This window comes from Rhinolophus hipposideros (genome assembly GCF_964194185.1).
Source record: "Rhinolophus hipposideros genome assembly, chromosome: 11".
NCBI classification, from domain to species: Eukaryota; Metazoa; Chordata; class Mammalia; order Chiroptera; family Rhinolophidae; genus Rhinolophus; species Rhinolophus hipposideros.
In genome coordinates, this window is record NC_138057.1 from 78,392,914 (window position 1) to 78,412,129 (window position 19,216).

Sequence of the window (19,216 nt, forward strand, 5' to 3'; positions counted from 1 at the left end):
TTATTTTAATAAATTGAGATAAGACATTTTCCTTTTTCATCTCTCTACACTTCAATATTTCTGGCTTTGTTTTTCTGACTCTTTGGCTGAAAATGTTTGAGAATCCCAAGTTGATAAGTTTTATCTGTACTTTTCTTCTTGGTTTCAACCTTCGCCCTTCATGAATTCCTCTGGTCCGTCCTCACCTGGGTTATTTTGGTCCCTCTGACTCTCTGCCTTTATCCTGCTTTTCGAGGTTTGGGGGTAACTGTGACCGTTTATTCCTTGAGAGGTTGATCGTTAGCTGAGGACATACTGGTAATAAAGCTTTGCCTGGGTAGACAGCACAGCAGGTGAGCCCAAGATGGGGTCATCATTGTCCCCCGGCATCTGTGGTAAACAGAAATTTGATGGAGCAGGAATGCTTTTGTCATCGCCTGGGGCACGTGAGGCAGTTTCTCATTTGTTCCACCGGGTGGCAGCACGGGACCTCTTCAGCAGAGCGCTGCACAACCAGGGCTCTCGTTCACCCTTCTCAGGATAACACACTGTTAAGAAAGCACCCATTTCTCCTCAGCAAATATGACATACCCTTTGAAAGGAGGACAGAGTAGATCAGACTAGGGGTGTCTTTTTTATTCATGTTCTTTCCCTGGGTTGATTGAGGCCATGGGATGCTTTTGAGCTAGTTATGCTCTGACACTTCCAGAGTCGGGGCAGCCTGTTCCCAGGGCTGAAGTCCCCCGCAGAGAATGCGCAGGAGCGCCTCTACCCCCAGCCAGTGCTGGGAAGCCAGCCTCCGGCGTGCCTGCAGGGTGGCCATGCCCTGGCCGGTCCACTCCAGGACAGAAGCGAGGCAGTGCAGGAAAGTCAGGGTGCACCCTGCTGACCCACCGCTGCTTCCGGGATATCGTGGTTGACCGTCTGTGCTCCTCAGTTCACCCCTCCTGAGACGTGGCCCTTCCTCTAGGGAACTGGCAAAGTGGAAGCCATGGGCAGTAATGTCTCCTACTGGGTTTGGAAGCGTTCTGCTTCATGGAGCCTGACACTCTGGCTCCTGTTCAGGCACATTATCCCACTGACTCACTGCGTGACCTTGACGGTGACTTGGGCATAAGACTCTCGGGAAGTGTGGCTCAGACTGACTGATTGCAGGTGGGGGGTGCTATGTGGTGCTGTTCTCCCTGCATTTGAGGCTGCGCACGGCTATCGGGTGTTTATGTGGATTTTGTTTACTTCTTTGTCTGTGGATTCCTTTGGACCAAACGTGAGGGAAACATTAAGGTGAAGCTGCCCACTGTCCTTAAGCTGTGCCTTTGTCTCTTCTGTCACACGCTGTGGCCTCTCAGGTCCTGTCATTTAGAGTCACCGCTGTGCTGCGTCCCCTGAGAGGAAGCATAATTGAGTCTTGCACAGGCACACCTCGCTCTGGTTCCACTGTGTTTGTCGCCTGCCAAGGTTTCCTGGCTGTGACTGCCCTTGAGCCTGCGCCCCTGTTGACGTCACTCTCTGTCTCTTCAGTGTCACTACCTTAGAAGACTGGCTGCGGGAGCTACGCCATACATTTAGTTAACAGTCTGTGCTCCTGGCCATCTTTTTTTTCACCTTGTATTTCTGAGGAAGATTCAGAGGAAGTTTTCTGAGGACTCTGAGCTTTTACATGAGCTTCAAAAGCTGTCAGTACATGGTGACTGGTGGGGGCAGAGTTTGTGGAGGAATGGCTTCATGGGGAGCCGCTGCTGTGTTCGCAAAGTAGCTGTGGCCATGAGAGGTATTTGTCAGGGTGGCAGTTCTCAAGAGGGCCCTTAGGGTCAAAATTATTTTCATGATAAGGTATTATCAGCCTCTTTTGCTGTTGACATTTGCACTGGTGGTGCTGAAGCGGAAGTGGGTAAAACAGCTGGCGCCTTGGCATGAGTCAAAGCAGTGGCACCAAACTTTATCAGCGGCCATTGCATTCTTCATCGCCACCTACTTGCAGGGGGTGAAAAGGGCTTGTTTTCCTTAAGAGAGGCCTTGATGAGATGGTAAAAACTATTCTTGATATCAAATGTCAGTTCTTAATGTCTTTTCACGTTCTGTGTGATGAAATGGGAAGTGTGCAGAAAGCGCTTCTGTTATGTCCCCAGGTGTAATGATTATCTTGAGGAAAGCACAGTTGTTTGAGTCACAAGCTGAACTAGCCACTTTCCTCTAGGGACACCATTTGTATTTGGAAGAAGGATGATGGTCAAACTGGGGTTACTCGGGCTTGGGGGTTTTTGGCAGACACTTCCTTGAAAATGAACAAAGTAAGCATGTCACTTCAGGAAAACAACTAAAAGTATTTATTGCCAGTGATCTAATTTTCACTTGGAAGCATAAATTTTAATTTAGGAAAACTTACATCCAGCACTGGAAGCTTGACAGCTTCCCACTTCTTACAAGACTTCTGATGTGAGTAGGGGTGATATTAGCAAATGTGACTTTAAATAGTTTATGGTAAAAAGTTTAGGTGTTTTGGAGACATGCAGAACTCAGTGAAACAATATTTTCCACCTGATCAATGCATGTTACACAGCCATGGGTGAATGAAAAGAGATCCATTCAAAGTAGGAGATGGAGGGGCCGGCCCGGTGGCTCAGGCGGTTGGAGCTCCGTGCTCCTAACTCCGAAGGCTGCCATTTCGATTCCCATATGGGCCAGTGGGCTCTCAACCACAAGGTTGCCAGTTCGACTCCTCGAGTCTCGCAAGGGATGGTGGGCAGCGCCCCCTGCAACTAAGATTGAACACGGCACCTTGAGCTGAGCTGCCGCTGAGCTCCCTGATGGCTCAGTTGGTTGCAGCACGTCCTCTCAACCACAAGGTTGCTGGTTCAACTCCCACAAGGAATTGTGGGCTGTGCCCCCTGCAGCTAACAACGGCAACTGGACCTGGAGCTGAGCTGCGCCCTCCACAACTAGGACTGAAAGGACAACAATTTGACTTGGAAAAAAGGTCTGGAAGTACACACCGTTCCCCAATAAAGTCCTGTTCCCCCTCCCCAATAAAATTTTTTTTAAAAACCCCACACACATATAACATAGCAAGGTTGGCTGCTGACTTCACTGTACACTCAGCACTTTGAAAACTGTAAAGCTCACACAGAATAAGAAATGAGTGCTTGTAAATATTTACTGCGCTCCCACTTCGTGTCTAGCACTGTGTTCTTTGTTATTTGATTGGGACGGTAGCTTTTGCACCCTTATCTGCTCTGCTATTTTCCCTAAGCTTTTACTCGAGTGGAATCTGTGCTTTTCTTTACTGACGAGGTGGCTTTTAACACGGATTACCCTCAGTTTACCAGCAGAGCTTTGGGTTACACATTTCCACCTGCGCTGATGTTTATAAGCACTCTCTTCCCTGACTCCTTTGACTCAGTTTCCAAGTAGAAAGCATAGCCTCGGGCCCACTGGTGCTATAGCAGTGAGGGTTATTATTTAGGTGAAACTTGGAGACTCTGGGTCAGCAGCCTTTGGGGGAAGGGAGAGGAGATCAGGAGAAAGAAGGGAGCCTCCCACTGCACACTTTGCTGTGATTCCACCTCCCCGGCATGGAGAGGGCTCTCGGCCTGGTGTAGCTGGGCAAGGATGATTTCCCCCAGAACTGCAGTGTACTGCTGTCTGCACTGCTGTTGAGGGTATTCCATTGGGACTGCCCCCCTCTGCAGCAGTGCCTCATAACAACAGGGGAGAAGCCGATGCAAAAGAAATGAGATTCCCTTTAGCTGGTCGCTCAGAAAGTTCTCATCCTTCTGTCTCTGTGTATCTAGAGCTTATACTCATAAGTCCAGTCCTGTCCCTGCAGCCGAAAGCCACAACGTGAGAGCACTGTAAATAGCCCCTGCTCCCGAAAGGTGGCCCGTTGACAGGCAAAGAACACGCTATCTCCGGAAGATGTGATGGAAATACTTACAAAACTACTCGGTCTCTTACAGTGTGAGGTGAGATCGTGAATGCATTACACAAGAGTGGGTGTGGGCCCCAGAAAATGTAGGTGAGATTTTGAGCATGTGTACAGTTACCTGGGCAGAGGGCTTGTGGCTTTCAGCAAATTTGCAGAGGAGTCTGTGACCCTAGAAAAGGGTAAAAACCATAGCTAAGCAAACTATCATCAAGGAAGAACAAGAGAGGAAACGTATAATTTATTAGATCGGCTTAATACAATGATTTTTAGTTTCTTTTTATCATTAAAAACTTTTCAGTACTTTATTCCCCCGCAGATCACTCAAAATTCCTTTATTGTCATCAGCCTAATGGCAGCTTCTGATGAACATTTTGAAGTGATCAATTAACCAGCATACCACCCTGAGTTATTGTCGTCTACGACCAGAAGCAGAGAGGGCACTCATCGCCCCAGCCTGGAAAGGAGCCTCATCATGGACACAGTGCTAGTTTTTGTTAGGCCTTTAAAACACTGGTGACCTAACTACCTTAGCAGTCTGCCCAGCGTGCCCTCCCCGGTTCTGGGCACGATGCTAGCACTCATTTGCTTTCCATGAGCCTTGGGACACTCTTTTTTTTTTAAGATTTTATTGGGGAAGGGGAGCAGTGTATGTTTCTCCAGGGCTTTTTCCAAGTCAAGTTGTTGTCCTTTCAGTCTTAGTTGTGGAGGGCGCAGCTCAGCTCCAGGTCTAGTTGCCGTTGCTAGTTGCAGGGGGCGCAGTCCACCATCCCTTGTGGGAGTCAAACTGGCAACCTTGTGGTTGAGAGGACGCGCTCCAACCAACTGAGCCATCTGGGAGCTCAGCGGCAGCTCAGCTCAAGGTGCCGTGTTCAATCTTAGTTGCAGGGGGCGCTGCCCACCATCCCTTGCGGGACTCGAGGAGTTGAACCGGCAACCTTGTGTTTGAGAGCCCGCTGGCCCATGTGGGAATCGAACCAGCAGCCCTCGGCATTAAGAGCATGGAGCTCTAACCGCCTGAGCCACCGGGCCGGCCCTTTGGGACACTCTTGAAACCAGCTCTTCTCGGTTGATCACTGCAGGTTCTCTTGGTGAGAAGGTGTCATCTGCTGTTGACCAGACCGTGTCATTGAGCAATGGGACATCTGGCTTTCCTTGCCCCACCCACCGCCAACTGGGAATTTGCCAGGGACATGGGAAGACCAGGGGTGGGGGGTCGGTGTGCCGTGTGCTCCTCAGCTTAGCTCCACTGTGTTCTGACTGCCATGGCTCCCGGCATTGCGGCTGGCTGCTCGCTGCAGGCCAGCCTGGCCCTCAGGCACCCCTTCTTCTAGCAGGGCCTTTGGTGGCATTCTGGAGCAGAAGGGAGGTGAGAGGCAGAAACTTACTGGACTTGACAGCAGAACTCAGGGAGTTAGTCTTCCCTCTGTGATGGGGTGTCAGCCATGCTCTTGAGTGGTTTTTGTCTTTTTCTTTGATGCTTTCTATTATTTATTTAAGAACATTTCGCTTCCAGTGAGCAGCACAGCCCTTAACTGTTCAATTTGATGACTTTAGACCTCTCTGGGGCTTTTGTTTTAAATGTATATTGGAAGTTTATTTTGAGCCACTCTTCACATGAGTACCGTTTGAAAATCAAGAAATTTTATTCTCAACATAATTCTTATCCCAGCGTTTCCCAGACTTCGTCTGATACTATCTTTGTGAGATGGATTAGTGGGATCTCCTCCTAGTGGAGGCCAGAGGGCCCCCCGTCAGCTAATCACTCCCCAGAGTGGACACTGTCAGAGCAGTGTGGTCCCAGGTCAGCTCTCAGGCCTCTGCTGCCCACGAACAGGGAAGCTGCCCTGTTCCCTGAGTCTAGAGCGTAAGGACCTCACGGACGTGCTCTGGTTGAGTGAATCAGAGCAAATAATGCCATTCAGGCTTTGCCATCATCCTTGTTTCTTTCATTTTTGGGTTTGACGCAAAGTTCCCTCTGAAGTACAACAGGGAGGAAGCAGGAGAAAAGGCTGATGGGTAGGGAGGGGTGTTTTTAAGCCTCGAGGCTTTCCTTTCACTGGGGAAGGATTGTTTGGGAAATTTTTTACCCTTTAAGAGGCTGCTGTGGGCCTTTGCTCTGTGTGTCCCATAAATCACTCAGGATTAACTCCTCAGGACAGGTTGTTGGCAGCTGCTGGGCATCGCCTGGCATTTTGAACCATGATTGCATCGCCCTGAGCTGCCAGTGGATTACAAAGCTCGGAATTGCCTTTCCCTGAACACAGAGTGTAGGCGTTGAGAGAGAGCCTGGTCCTTGGAGGGAGGTGGACTTGGGTTTGAGCACTGGCTTCTCCACTCAGGAGCTGTGTGACCTTGGTAATTGACTAAACTTCTCCAGGCCTGAGTCCTTCATCCGCGTGGCGGTGGTGGCTCTGCCCCTCCCTCATAGAGGCTGATGTGAGGCTAACATGCCGTGAAGCATGAAGCCCGGTACCCGGCACGTGGGTGTCACTAAGGAGAGAGTGACAGCCAGCGCTGTCCTTATAATTGTCGTGGCTCCAAGACCATCCAGGGAAGTCCGCTGGGGAGGTAGGGGGCGGTCTGTCTTCTTGCCGCCTGCTTAGCTACTCTTTGGCTTAAGAAGCAAAGGTGAGTCTAGGGAGGGGGCGGCACCCCCTGTAGATTGCTCTTTTGCTGCTGAGTCAGAGAGCAGTGACGTGGTGAGCATCTGACAGGGCTGAGCACTTCCTGCCTCGGAGGGCACTTGCCGAAATCCAGAGTCCTGCCCATTTTCCTGAGAGTGAGTGGGGAGAGGAGGGGACCCACAGCAGGAGGTCAGCCTTTTAGGGGCTCTCCTCTCTGCTCCATGGGAGGGTTTTCAACAGCTTTTTAGCCCAGTCCGATTCCATAGACTAGGGGGCAGCCGGGCATCAGAGCTAAATGAAGGTCTCCGGGAGATTCTGGTACTCACCCCGGTTAAGATCATAGCCATAGAGAATCTCTCCTCCACGTGAGGAGACGGATACCCCGAGAGGGAAGTGGCAGGCCAATCTCGGGCACACTGAGCTAGGATGGCGCAGGGACTGGAATTCAGGTCTCCTGGCGCCCGTCCAAGGCATTTTTCCTCTCCCCATGCTCATTCTTTTACCATATTTGCTGTTCCTCACTCATGGTGGGGTCAGAAATAGCCAGCCCAGACTTGGTGAGCCTCTCCTCCCGTGGGGCCATCCCCGCCGTGGTCTGGTGAGCAGTAAGCTGTCGGCATTCTTAACTCCAGGGAAAGCTCTTGGGGAAGAAAAAGGGGGGTTTGGGATTCCAGGCTGCAGCCTGCTGTGTCACTGCCTGCGGCATGCTGCTGCTGAAGCCCCCTCCCGGAGCTGCTTCACCCCTGTGCCGCGGGCTGACTCATCGAGTGCATGTGGCAGCTTCCTGGAGAGCTCACGGCCCTCTGGCAGTCCCCAGGTCACCAGTTGTTTCAGTTTTACTTATGAGAGTCTGGGTTTCTGCCAGTTGTGGCAGCCACTGTAACATAGTACATGCCACATTTGGTATTTGGTTAATACTATATAATCCTAACATAATCCCGAAACCGTAACATCAGACATTCACTGAGTGCTTACTGTGTGCTGTTCGCGTCCCAGGGCCTGACTCATTCATTCCCCCAACAACCCTAGTGGTAGATATTGGCATTTTTGTTTTACAGTGAAGAAACAGACTCAGAGAGGTTAAGAGACTTATCTGAGGTCACACAGCCACGAAGCAGCAGAGTGGGAATTTGAACCCAAGGTATTCAGATGTGCAGGGGCTTCACTGTTACCCACTCCTATTTCTTGCTGCACTAAGGAAGCTTCCTCCCTACCTTAGCTGCCTCAGCTGGGTCCCGGGAGCCGGACGCTCTGAGCGGCAATCTCGTATAGAAGTGTCTTGCATGTGACTGGAAAGGATGTCTGTGGTGACTGGTGGGTTTTGGAAGCAGCCTTGAGCTCTGCATCCCTTAGCGACATCACTGTTCCCAAGGTCCGATTGTCAGCCCTGCCACGTGTCCTGGGAGGGCCTGACATCAGTGCCCGCGCTGACGATTCTTCACGGCGCACAAAATGTGGTGCGCAGGCGCATTTTTAGAGTGGTTCGTGACCTGCCTCACTTCCGAGTGTCTTCCAGTCAGCCTGGAGGGTGTGACATGGTGATGCCTGACACCAGGGAGATGTCACATGCTGTGCCTTCCGCCCCCGCCCGCTCCCAGCCCACGCTTGGGTCTTCTCCCACTAAGGCCCTTAACCCCTCTGCTTTCTCTCAGGCAGCTCTCCCCACTCCCATCCCTGGTTTCCTTCCCTGTGACAGGGTGGGGACCCATCAGACCTCCTGAGGAATTCACTGGTCCTCAGCTTCATCGCCTGTCCTTCCGTCTCCCCGAGCTAGCCCCCAGCGCGGGATCAGCCTTGCTCACTGCCCATCCGCTGCTCTACACGGAGAGAAACAGCTCCCCACCTTTTCGAGGGACCGCCACAGATTCATGGGTTTCGACTCAATTGGGCTTTTACTCTTGGTCCTCTCCATCCTTTCTCCAGAGGGATGGTTCTACAGTGTAGATGTGACCAAGGCACTGCCCTGCTTCAGACCCTTCGGAGGCTCGCTGGGCCCTGGGCATCCGGGCGGAGGCCAGCCGGCCCCCCGCATCTGGCGGCTCTCGGCCCTCCTCTCAGCCCTCCTCTCAGCCCAGGCCCGCTCCCCAGCCTCTGCGGTCCCGTGGTCCAGCCACCGAGCTGCTCGGTGCTGACTCACGCCTGAGCCTTTGCACCGGCTCTCCTCCTGACATCTCCACTTGGTCTCACCGCTCTCTCTGTCACCCCCTGCGCCCCCCCCCGCCCCCCCCCCTTGTTCCCCCACCGCCTCACCCCCATCTGTGTTTGCAGTGTTCCTTGGGACCAGTCATGCATATCCCGTCATGACGACTTGAAATCCGGGAATAAAACCATGATACTTCTCTCGGTCGGGCTGATGGCTCTTGGTGAGCCTTCAAGGCCGGGAGTTTCATTTGTCAGGATTTATTTCAGCAAGCAAAATTCAGAAGAGACTTTTAAAGCATCTTTGTTATTTAAATGTCTAGTTATTTATTGATGCTGTTCTTTCTCAGTTCTACACAAAGAGGAGACTTGAGTGTTCATGTTGAAGAATTATTTTGCTTGTCGGGGAGGGCTGCATTTCCCGTGGGCTGGCTGGTTTTGTGCGGCAGAGAGTAGTACGCGTGGCCATTTCATCAACCACTGCCAGTGGGAGCAGGAGAAGCACACACACAAAAAAGAACACTGGTTTCTACAAATGTGCGAAGCGTTAAGTCCATGAAACTTAGTTACCCGATACTTGTGAGAAAGTTTAATGTCTTGTCCTCGGCGAATCCTCCCCCAGTCTCCAGACGTGACAATACCTGGTCGTGTTCCACGTCTCGAATCAGCAAGGTGCTCTCTGTGCACTTAGCATTAAGTGAGTGTATAGCTCGGGACTCAGTGACGTTCCCCGAGCGGCCAGCGCCCCTGGAGCGAAGGCCACCGCTGCCATCGTCCCTGCTATGTCCCTGGGCCTGACCCAGAGTCAGAGTGAACAAAACGGCTGAGAATCAGAGAGCTTTCATTTAAATCACAAGACGACCAGAGAGGTTGCTAGATGAGAAAGCCTTTGCTGGTCACCTGCCTCAAAAGTTATGTGCGTGCACAAGTCCGTAGCAGTCTAGGGGTAGAATAGCCTCTCGTTTTGGGGAGTTAGAATTTTCCAGAAAGACTTTTGACCCTTCCTCATCAATGCACTCAGTCTGTCAGAGGGAATCACGTAGATACTGTCAGTCGGTAGTCACCTTGAAGAAGGATCTAGAATTCCAGGAATTTCTTTTGGAATCCTAAGCTTGATTGCCCACCCACTCATCGAGAGGCAGAGGAGGGAGGAAGAGGAAATTGGAACCTCCACCACCCACAGTCCCATTCTTAAATGGAACCAGTAATTGAATGCTATTAAGCAAAATTAATTTGCCTCCTGCAGGAAGGTTTATGATGAATGAAAGGATTGCTAAGGGGAGGGAGCCGGCTACCCTCTGTGGTCATCAATATTTCATGGCCATAGGCTGCCGCGGCAGGAAGTTAGCCAGCCTGGCTCCCTGACCTTGAGCTTTCATCAAGGTGGGACAAAGCCAGGAAGATTGTATTTAAAGAGCTTGTTACAGGGCACTTCCTTAGTGAAAATCTAAGTGAAATTCAAATTTGCAAGATGGAATTTACCTTGGGTTCATTGAATTTACACCCCTAACTAGTGGGCTCAGGGACCCACCAAGACTGGTCCTAGTGGGGGGTGCAGCTCTGTCAGCCACAGTGGCAGGGCTGACATGTTTAACCATGGCCTTGGGGGTGGGGGGGTAAGGCGGTGGTTGGGTCCTGATTGGTGATGTCTGCTGACTTCCGGGGTGTGGCCCGCAGGTGGGAGGTGCGCTGGAGCTGGGAGCCCCAGCCTGCGGCCTCCACTGTCCTGATTCTTGCTGGTGACAGGAGGTCCTGCCCAGTGGCTGCATCTCCAGAAATACAGATGTGCCCTGGGCAGAACACATGCATTAGACTTCGCCCCTTGACTGAGAGGGTGTCTGAATGTGATGTGCTGTTTTTGATTTGTTTGTGGTTTTTTTCATTTGTTTTTTTGAGTGTGACGCACTTTAAAAATGAGAAGTTAATGAGCCTTACATTTTGTTCTTTTTTCTTCCTAGCTGCTATTAATTTAGCGAAGCTGAAACTTTTCAGACATTATTACGTTTTGGTGAGTACGAAAATCCTAAATCTGTAAAGAAGACCAGTTCTAGGAGCAGAGCAAATAGACTTGCATATGCCACTCATAGCTGTTCCTTTGACTTACAATTTTAAATTAATTTACAAAAGTGGGGTCACACCAAAAACTGGACCGAGATGGACATGAAATGTTCATATAAGCATCAGCACCCAAGGCAGGACTTGCTATAAATTATTAGGGACACAAGTTCTTGGAAAGCATAAGGTCTGCGTCTCCTAGAGTTCGCTTCCTGAGTCCTAAAAGAAGGTTTCTGAGTCATCTTCTGTCTGTGGTTTCGGCATAGACTGTCACTTTGGACAGTTGTTTTCCTTCAGGTCGGGCCGCCCTAGGCTTGGTCCCAGTGGGCAGTCCATGCTCGAGTGGCCGGCAGGCTGACCGCTCGGCCCATCCCCGCCCGGAATACTTAGTGTTATAGTGCTCCCTCTGAGCGTGCTCCTTGAACATCATGCACCTGTGGAAGAGACTAAAAGTCAGTATTTTCCCCGCGTGGCTTTATTTTACTATTACTACCGGAAAGCATTCTTCAAAGCCTGGGGATAAAAAATATTACCCTTTGGGAATCGAAATCAGTGGGTTACGTTGTGGACAGAGCAAGGAAGGGGTTACTCGGGAGTTAGGAGCGACCATACCAACATGTTATGTCCTCCCCGTGGTGTGGCGGTCGTCAGTATCCTGGTCACCTAGAGAGTGAGAAGCGATCCTTTTAAGTGTAACTGGCAGAGTAATCATCTCTGCCCAATTTATGATTAGCACTATAAGTGTCAAGTAACTTTAGGTAATTCTGTTTTCTGTTCTGTAGTTAATCTGAAAGCAAGTTGTTGGAAGAAAGTGGTGCCATCATTCTAGGCTAATTTTATTTCTTATTTCTTTCCTCTTTATGCAGATCGTATGTTACATATACTTCACCAGGATCATCGCATTTCTCCTCAAATTTGCTGTTCCGTTCCAGTGGAAATGGCTGTACCAGGTATGCTCCCTGGGACAGTGCCAGAGAATTGATGTCTGAGGATAAAGTCTGGGACTATCACTTAAGGTTCTTGCCAATTTATCTGGCAGTGGCCAGTAAGACCCCCCGTCTCTCCTGGGCTGCAATTAAGATGATCTGTTTGTCCAGGAAAGCTGCTGGATTGCATGAGAAATCTGGAAGTAATTGCGTTATCGATTTTAGGTTTCGATTTTAAAAGTCTTTGAACAGAAAAGCCTCAGGCAGAGAGAGGAAGATTTACTCTGTATAATTGAAACCTAGATGAGACGGGATCTTCTCCATCAGTTATAGGGCTCAGAACAGCTTAGAATCCACACCTCCTTTTTTCTTTGCCCACTGTTATTGTCTCAATAATAAAGTATCTTTGCAGTATCCTAGAACTAGCTTAAGTACTAGGGTAAGCCACCAAATGCTTAGAGACTTTTTTCTGGAAGTACTCACTTGGTGCCGTAGGCACCGTAGGAATTGTGGGTACATAATGATCCCTAAGATAGCAGTGAAGACTCTAGTCAAAGCAGGGAGTCTTCCATGGCATCTCTAGGCAGACTGCTCCCAGCTGAGGCTTCAGCACACCTTCTAAGGGAAATGCTCTCCAGCAGTCGCCTCTGGCATTTGAGTGAGTGACCACTGAGTGGTAGATTGCCATGGGAGGTGTGTCAGCTTCTCTAGTTCTGCTTTCAGAAGAACAGTGTTGCTAATCCCTTTATTTTGGGATGATTGTAAATTTGCAGCTCCTGGACGAAATGGCCACGTTGGTGTTCTTTGTTCTCACGGGGTACAAGTTCCGCCCAGCGTCAGATAACCCCTACCTGCAGCTTTCTCAGGAAGAGGACGACTTGGAAATGGAATCTGTGTAAGAAATCCCGTCTGCCCTCTCCTCCTTGGCCCCTTGCCTGACCAAGAGCAGCACGGTGTGAGTGGGAGCAGCCTGTCCGTATTTGGGTGCTTCCACAGTGGGACCTCCGTTTTTAGCAGAAGGAAATGGGCACCCGAGCCCAGGTCCCCTCACTCTGTTCGAAGCACAGTGTCTGTCACGCATGGCCCGGTCTTTTCAGGGGAAGTAGAATTTGCCATTCTGTGGAGCCTGCTCCCAGCGACTCAGTGGCAAGAACTTGGGGACATACTTGGGCCTGTTCCTAACTGCTGAGGACAGCCACCCCACTTCCTATCGGGCCTCTGCCCTTGGGAGCCTGCATCTGAAGATGTGACTCCGAGTCATCTATAGGACTGCTAGTTATGGTTCTATGTCTTTTATCATCAGATCACTAAGTGGCTTGTCACAGCTAGCACAATGACGTGACCTACATCTGGGTGTTAAAATGGGCTCCTGTGAGTCATAGAAGTGACTCTAGGGTCCTACTGGTATTTTCTGGGAAAGGGCAATCATTGTGTAGAAAAATGAGTGATTAAGAATGTTGCTTATTAACTGATGGGCCACGTGAGCTGTTTGCTCTCGGGCCTGAGGCAGAGCTGCGGGAGCACCGTTGGATGGGTCCCCGTGCAGAGGCTGAGCCTGGCCCCCGCTGGGCTCAGCTAGGCTGTGGGGCAGGTCGGGCGGCGGGGACAGCTGTGCTCAGCTCCACCTCGACACCAGTCCGCAAGGCAGATGGTGCTGACGGACTCCACACGCCCCCCGTGCAGAGGAAAAGACACCTTTATAGACGGTGGAGGGGAAAGCAGGCGCGCATCAGCTGTGACTTTTCTAGAAGGAGCAGAATCTGAGCAAGTAACTCTTGGGTGCAGAGGCACAAATGAGAGTGGGTCTGGCAAGCAGCAGTGCCAGGAAGTCCCCTACGATATGGTGAACTTACCCAGCCCCTGCTGGGAGGCCTCTAGCTTCTTCCATAAACGTACGGCAGGGTTTCCCTGGGGGTCGGGGACCTGGAAGCTGAGTGGTGGAGTACTGGCATCTTCCACGTTCCAAGAGGTGCTCTAAGATGGCTGTCAGTCGGCGTCCTCCCCAGTAATGCAGGAGTTCCTGTTCCCAGATCTTTTCCATCAGCCATTGCACCCAGACGTGTGGACGCATTGCGAAGGTCTTTTTGTCTCATGGCACAATTTTGGTTTGGTTTTTGTATCTCTCTGAAAGTATTTGATGATAGTGGTAATCATTTTAGCAAGAGGCTTAAGTTGGGAGGAAAGGGAAAAGGAATAGACAGACCACCAGTCTAGTGGAGACGAGAGAGAGCGTGTTCTTTATTCTGGTAAGATTCGGGAACGGTTGGAATGGCCTTTGGTTGCCTCAGTTTACAGCCCAGTTACAAGGGAGAGTACTGTGATTACACTGTGTTTTCAGTGGCTTAGTGGGAGCCATCCTGTGATAGTGAAGTAAGTTCTCCTCAGTGGCAGAAAGGCTGCATATGTAACGGCGGGGGCGGGGCCAGGAGACGCAGGAAGGTTTTTATCTAGAGGGATTCCACTTCCAGGGAGTGCTAGCCCAGCTTAACCTGTGAAGTTTAGGAGCCAGCTGAGGCCAAGAGCCTTTAAATTGGCAAGGAAATTACTCTGGGATTTCTCATTGGCTAAGAACTGTACTGCTGAGAGAGTTCTGTGAAATTCTAAGACGTGACAGAGCGGAACAGGCCTGACCTGGCGGCGCCAGCTGTCACCCTGCCATCCGCGTTCTCCTGCAGGTGAGCGTAGAGTGCAGCTTCTCAGGGCCACCGCCGCTGTGTCCCCAGCTGTCATCTCCCTCCTCTACTTGGAAGTGCCTTTCCTGGATGGCACCCCTTAAATCCTCCAGAAATAACCCAACCTGAGGCTCCCCGGCAGCGCTTGGGCACCAGGCGTTCTTCTCACTTCCCCATGGTCTGCTGGGAGGCAGGATGCCGTGCCCACCTAGCACTGCTACCAGCAGGTGTCTTCATCTGCGTCAGTTCCCTGCAGCAGCTCCCGCTCCAGGTCACACACTCAACCTTGTCACCTGCTCTGCCTGTGACATCCTTTTGTGCCAGGGCCCTCCCTTCCTCCATCCTCCCACTTCTCGTTCCGAGTGCTCACCCACATCCATGGCTGCCTGGACCATCTGCTCACTGACCACTCCCCAGGCTCTTGCTCCAACCCACTGGCCTCTCCTGAGCTTCGGGTCCCTCTGCCCACTGCCCACCATCATCCCAAGCTTGCCCGTCCCCTCCATTCCCTGTGGGCATCGATGTCCCGCCATCGACCCAGTGACCACCAGCAGAATGGGGATGTTGGCCGGAACACCTCCCTCTTGTTTGGCCCATGTGGAGTGAGGGCCCACTTCCCGGAGGCCTAACGTGTCTCCCATCCCTGTCGCCCAGTACCCTGCCCTCCCATGGCTGATGTCCTGTGTCCTCACCTCCCATCTAGTTCCCTCCCCGTCCATTCTCCTTGGCTGCCAGAGTCACTCAGAGAGTGTTTTTGAAGTAGACTGTCTGGCTCTTCCCTGGAGACTTGATTCTGAATGTCTGGGCCTCAGGTACCTCTCCGCTTTTTGAACTCCCAGGGCGTCCTGCTGGAGCCAGGGCAGAGAATGCTGGTAGAAGATTCAAGTCCCCATACTGGTGACATGGCAGACAGGCCCTCACAGCCCCGCCCACCACCCTCGCCTCTCCTGCCACTTCCTTCACCAACATCTGCTTAGTGCTCCCTGACTGTGCTGGGGAACTTTCTGTTGTTTCTTCCATGTTTTTTGTCTGTTACATTTCCTGTTTTCAGAAACTCGCCTGCCCTCCTCCCATCTGTCCATCTTGCCACTGCTCCTCTTTCGATCCAGGCCTCAAAGCTCTCCCTAGTTTCCCCAGCAGAGTGATCTTCTCACTCTGAGCCGTCCATCTGTTTCAAGAGGCTTTGCGTGTAGAAAGACTGTCTTCTGCAGGGCCTTCGGCTCCAGCCCCCAACACGCCGGTTCTAGTTTGTCCCTCCCTTTCCTCGCACCAGGCTTGAAAGAGTGAGCGTGGTTTTCTCCGTGGGCCCACCACCTGGAAAGGAATATTTTCCTAAGGGAAGAAAACTGGTAGCCAGTGTTTTTCCCAATCCTGCTGCCCAAGCCACGCTTGGGTCTCGGTGACAGTGCTCTGCTGTCAGTGTCAGCACATGTTGAACTCTTGTCCCTTTTCCACAAGGTGCAGTAGCCACAGAGCAGTTGGCTATCACCGGGAGTGTTTCTGGAAGACTTCCTTCTCTGATCTCACACATTTGGAGAGGCGAGTGGGTTGCTGTGCTGGAGCTGGGGAGGCTTACGGTTCTCTGGCTCCCACCCACGGCCTCCCATGTCTGACTCTGGGAAGGCCCCTTTGGGAGCAGCCTTTGTGCACGCATTCCGCCTGGGACAAGTGTGATCTCTTCTCAGTGAGGTCAGGCCGGAGGCGATTCTCACCCCCCCACCCCCCCGACCCCCGGCAGGTGTGCATGGTTCTTGGCTAACCCACGAGTCTGAGGGCCTCTTATTTGAGAAAAGTCCAAATTCGGGGAAGGACTGGATGGCTTCGAGCTTGGTCACAGCAGAAATATGGTGGCAGGAATGAAGGAAGGAAAAAATAGAGAAACTTTCCTTCCTTACCCCATGTAAAATCATTCATTTACCATGAGGTCCAGCTGGACAAACGCTGGATGTGTCACATACATTTCCCATTTGTAACTCCGCGACAGGATTTGGTAGTTGGTGTGGGGATTGGTAGAATCTGTTTTGCTGATCAGGAAATGCGTGTTGGTCCATGAGGAACTTAGGTGCCTCGTTTCCTAGATAAGGAGATGCTGGGCCAGGCGTGCTTTGTTTTTAACAGACTTTTTTGGAGCAGTTTTAGGTTCACTGCAAAACTGAGCAGAAAAGACACTTGAGATTTCCCCCCCTGCCCCTACACAGGCCCAGCCGCCCCCTTTACCAACACCCCCTTCAGAGTGGCACATTTGTTACAGTTGATGAACCTAATTGACAGCCATTATCACCCAGAGTCCACAGTTGACATTAGGACTCCTTCTTGGGGTTGTCCATCCTGTGGTTTGTGTAATGGCACGTGTCCGCCGTTACAGTGTCACAAAGAACAGTTTCACCGCCCCAGACTTCCACTGTGCCCCACCTGCCCGGGGGGAGCTCAGTGTCTCCGCCTGGCGTCTCCTGCTGTGGAGCCACCCAGTTCCTTCACAGACACAGATCCTTAGAGTCCGGAGAGCTCTCATTTGGTGAGGCAAGACGTCTTCCCACAGACCCCACCACTCGAGATGTGATCGCTCTCTGGAAAGGGCCGCCACGCTCAGCTCCTCACGTGTCCGAGGCTGGCGTGCTTCCAGTTCTCATCCACACGTGCAGTGAAGGGCTCCGTGGCACCCCCTTAGTGCCAGGCCCCTGCCCTGGGCAAGGCACCCGGTGCAGACGGAGGCACACGCCTGCTGACGGACAGCCAGCCTGGCTCGGCTATCGGCACCAGAGCCCGGATTTGCAGGCAGCAGCCAGTTCTCCGACTCTAGGGCTCAGAGAATGTTCGGGCCCAGCAGGTCCCTCCACCCCTGTGGTTCTGCCCCATGACTCAGAAGTGCCTCTGTGGCTGGTGGTGGTCAGTGTCTCCAGCTGAGCAGCTTTCTTTTCAGAATATCAGTGATGACACAGCTAGTGGGCTCCTCACCATAACTAGAGTGTGAATACGCAACCTAAACATTCCTGGAGGCCATGCCAGAGGGAGGTTAACGGTGATGTAATCGTAACAGCTGGGAGGTTTGATTGGGCACTTTGGAGAATCTTGGTTTCCCTCGTGACAGTTCTGGGGCAGAATTCGAACCCAGGTCTGCCCGATTCCGGACCAGCGCCCTTCACTCCGAAGCTCTCGGCTGTGGTGAAGACGGCCTTTGACCTCACAACTGAGATGCTTCTCTTTGATTCTTTCCTGTTCAGCGTGACGACATCAGGGGTGATGGAGAATATGAAGAAAGTGAAGAAGGTGACCAACGGCTCAGTGGAGCCCCAGGGCGAGTGGGAAGGCACTGCATGATGGAGCGCCGCTGAGGCTGCACCATCCAGGAAAACGTTTCAGTGCTTAACGTCCTGAGGGTGAGCAAGAGCGGTCGGCACCGCCCGACAGTGCCACCACGGAGCGCGTGGCTGGGAGTGACGTGCCGCGGACACCTACTTGTTCACTCTCTTTTATGGAAACCGGACCTGTGGCTGGTCATAGGCAGCGGGCATTCTCCTTCAGGTGGGAATGGTGGGGAGGGGGTGTAGCAAGGAGGCGGGTAAAAGGAAGACTTGGTTTTCATTAACATAGATATTTTTTTAATTGGGAACTCTCAAAGTATATGCGACGTGACCCAAGTGTGTAGCTACATCACAAGGAATGTTGGCAGATGGGGGAGGGAGGGCGGACGTGTGTGTCTGATGCCAGTCAGAGCGGCATCTACAGAGAAGAGAAAGGGGGGTGGTATCGCTGCATCTTTGGGGGACAAAAACTAGTGCGATTCGGTTAGTTTAGAAAGCAAAGTGAAAGCCTAAGTCGGTATGTGGAGCCTGCCCCAGGAGTCCTGACCCTGACTGTTACCCCAGGAACCAGCAGCTCTAGGACCCCTGTCGTTTCTCTAAGAGCTTTGTCACCTGAGGGCTGTAACGTCTCTGTCAGAGTCGTGGCCCTGGGACACAGCACAGGTGGTAGGAAAGGGTTTTCTCGATCGAAGGGTATTCTTTGTTGCCTGATGGATGGACAGAAACGTATTTTTCAGATCAAAAAGCCTTCTCCTGTAGGATTTCCCTAAATATCTGGCTCCCTGTCTCCCCGTCTCCCCAGGCCAGCGCGGTCTTGTTTTCCTCTCTTCTCGTGTCTTATGTCTACTTTGTGTGATCAAAATGTGGGGGGACACGGGAAGGAATGTTCCTTAAGGAACAGCTGGGGTCAGAAAAGGTATGGTCGAAGCACATACTGAAGTACAAGCAGATCATCCTCATCCAGAAGCCCTTGCTGTAAGCCAGATAGGATTTCTAAGCAGGAATTACACAGACCTTGTCCCTATATTCCAGGAGTATGGATGTGGAGAAAAGTAGTGTGATTGTACAGTTTTCCTCTCAGGGGTTGGGTCTGGTGGAGTCTTTCACAGAAACTCAGCGACGTTGCCTTGCAAACTTTCCGAGCTTGGGGGTGAACACGAGAGCTGCCTCGAGTGAACAGGATTGCAAGTGTGTATTTTGAATCATGGAACTAAGCTCAGAAGGTCCGTTGTGACTGAGGGCAGAGAGGGCTTCGTGGTGATTTCCCACTGTGGTTCTGGTTGCCTGGGCCTGAGCCAGGACACCGAAATGTGGCTGCATCAGGAAAGTTTCCTCATGCTTGGAGCGCCAGCTGGTGGGTGGCTTCCAGTGCCCGGGTGTGTCAGGGGTCTCCTGGGTGGGGGACAGTTTCAGTCTCTGGTGGTGGTTTTCTACCCTCCGGCTGGGAAGGGTCAGCCAGAAACCACGAGATCTGGGGGCGGCGCTTAATATCCCAGCTTTGGGAACCTGAAGTCTTTACTCAGAAACGGTTGCTTTCCCTCTCCTGTGCCATTTTCACTTTCTCAGTGTCCCGTGAAGAAGCAAGCGTTCTCTC

At 51.7% G+C, this 19,216-nt stretch overlaps 1 protein-coding gene across 1 annotated transcript in view; it reads left to right on the top strand.

Annotated features, from left to right (window-relative positions):
• The window catches only part of GPR107 (G protein-coupled receptor 107), a 63,489-nt gene extending 44,273 nt beyond the window's left edge, over positions 1 to 19,216 (top strand). The window contains exons 15-18 of the mRNA XM_081067446.1: positions 10,626 to 10,675; positions 11,589 to 11,672; positions 12,422 to 12,543; positions 17,542 to 19,216. Of these exons, the coding sequence (XP_080923572.1) occupies positions 10,626 to 10,675; positions 11,589 to 11,672; positions 12,422 to 12,543; positions 17,542 to 17,638 (353 nt within the window). The 3' untranslated portion in view covers positions 17,639 to 19,216. The remainder of the gene's footprint in view (positions 1 to 10,625; positions 10,676 to 11,588; positions 11,673 to 12,421; positions 12,544 to 17,541) is intronic.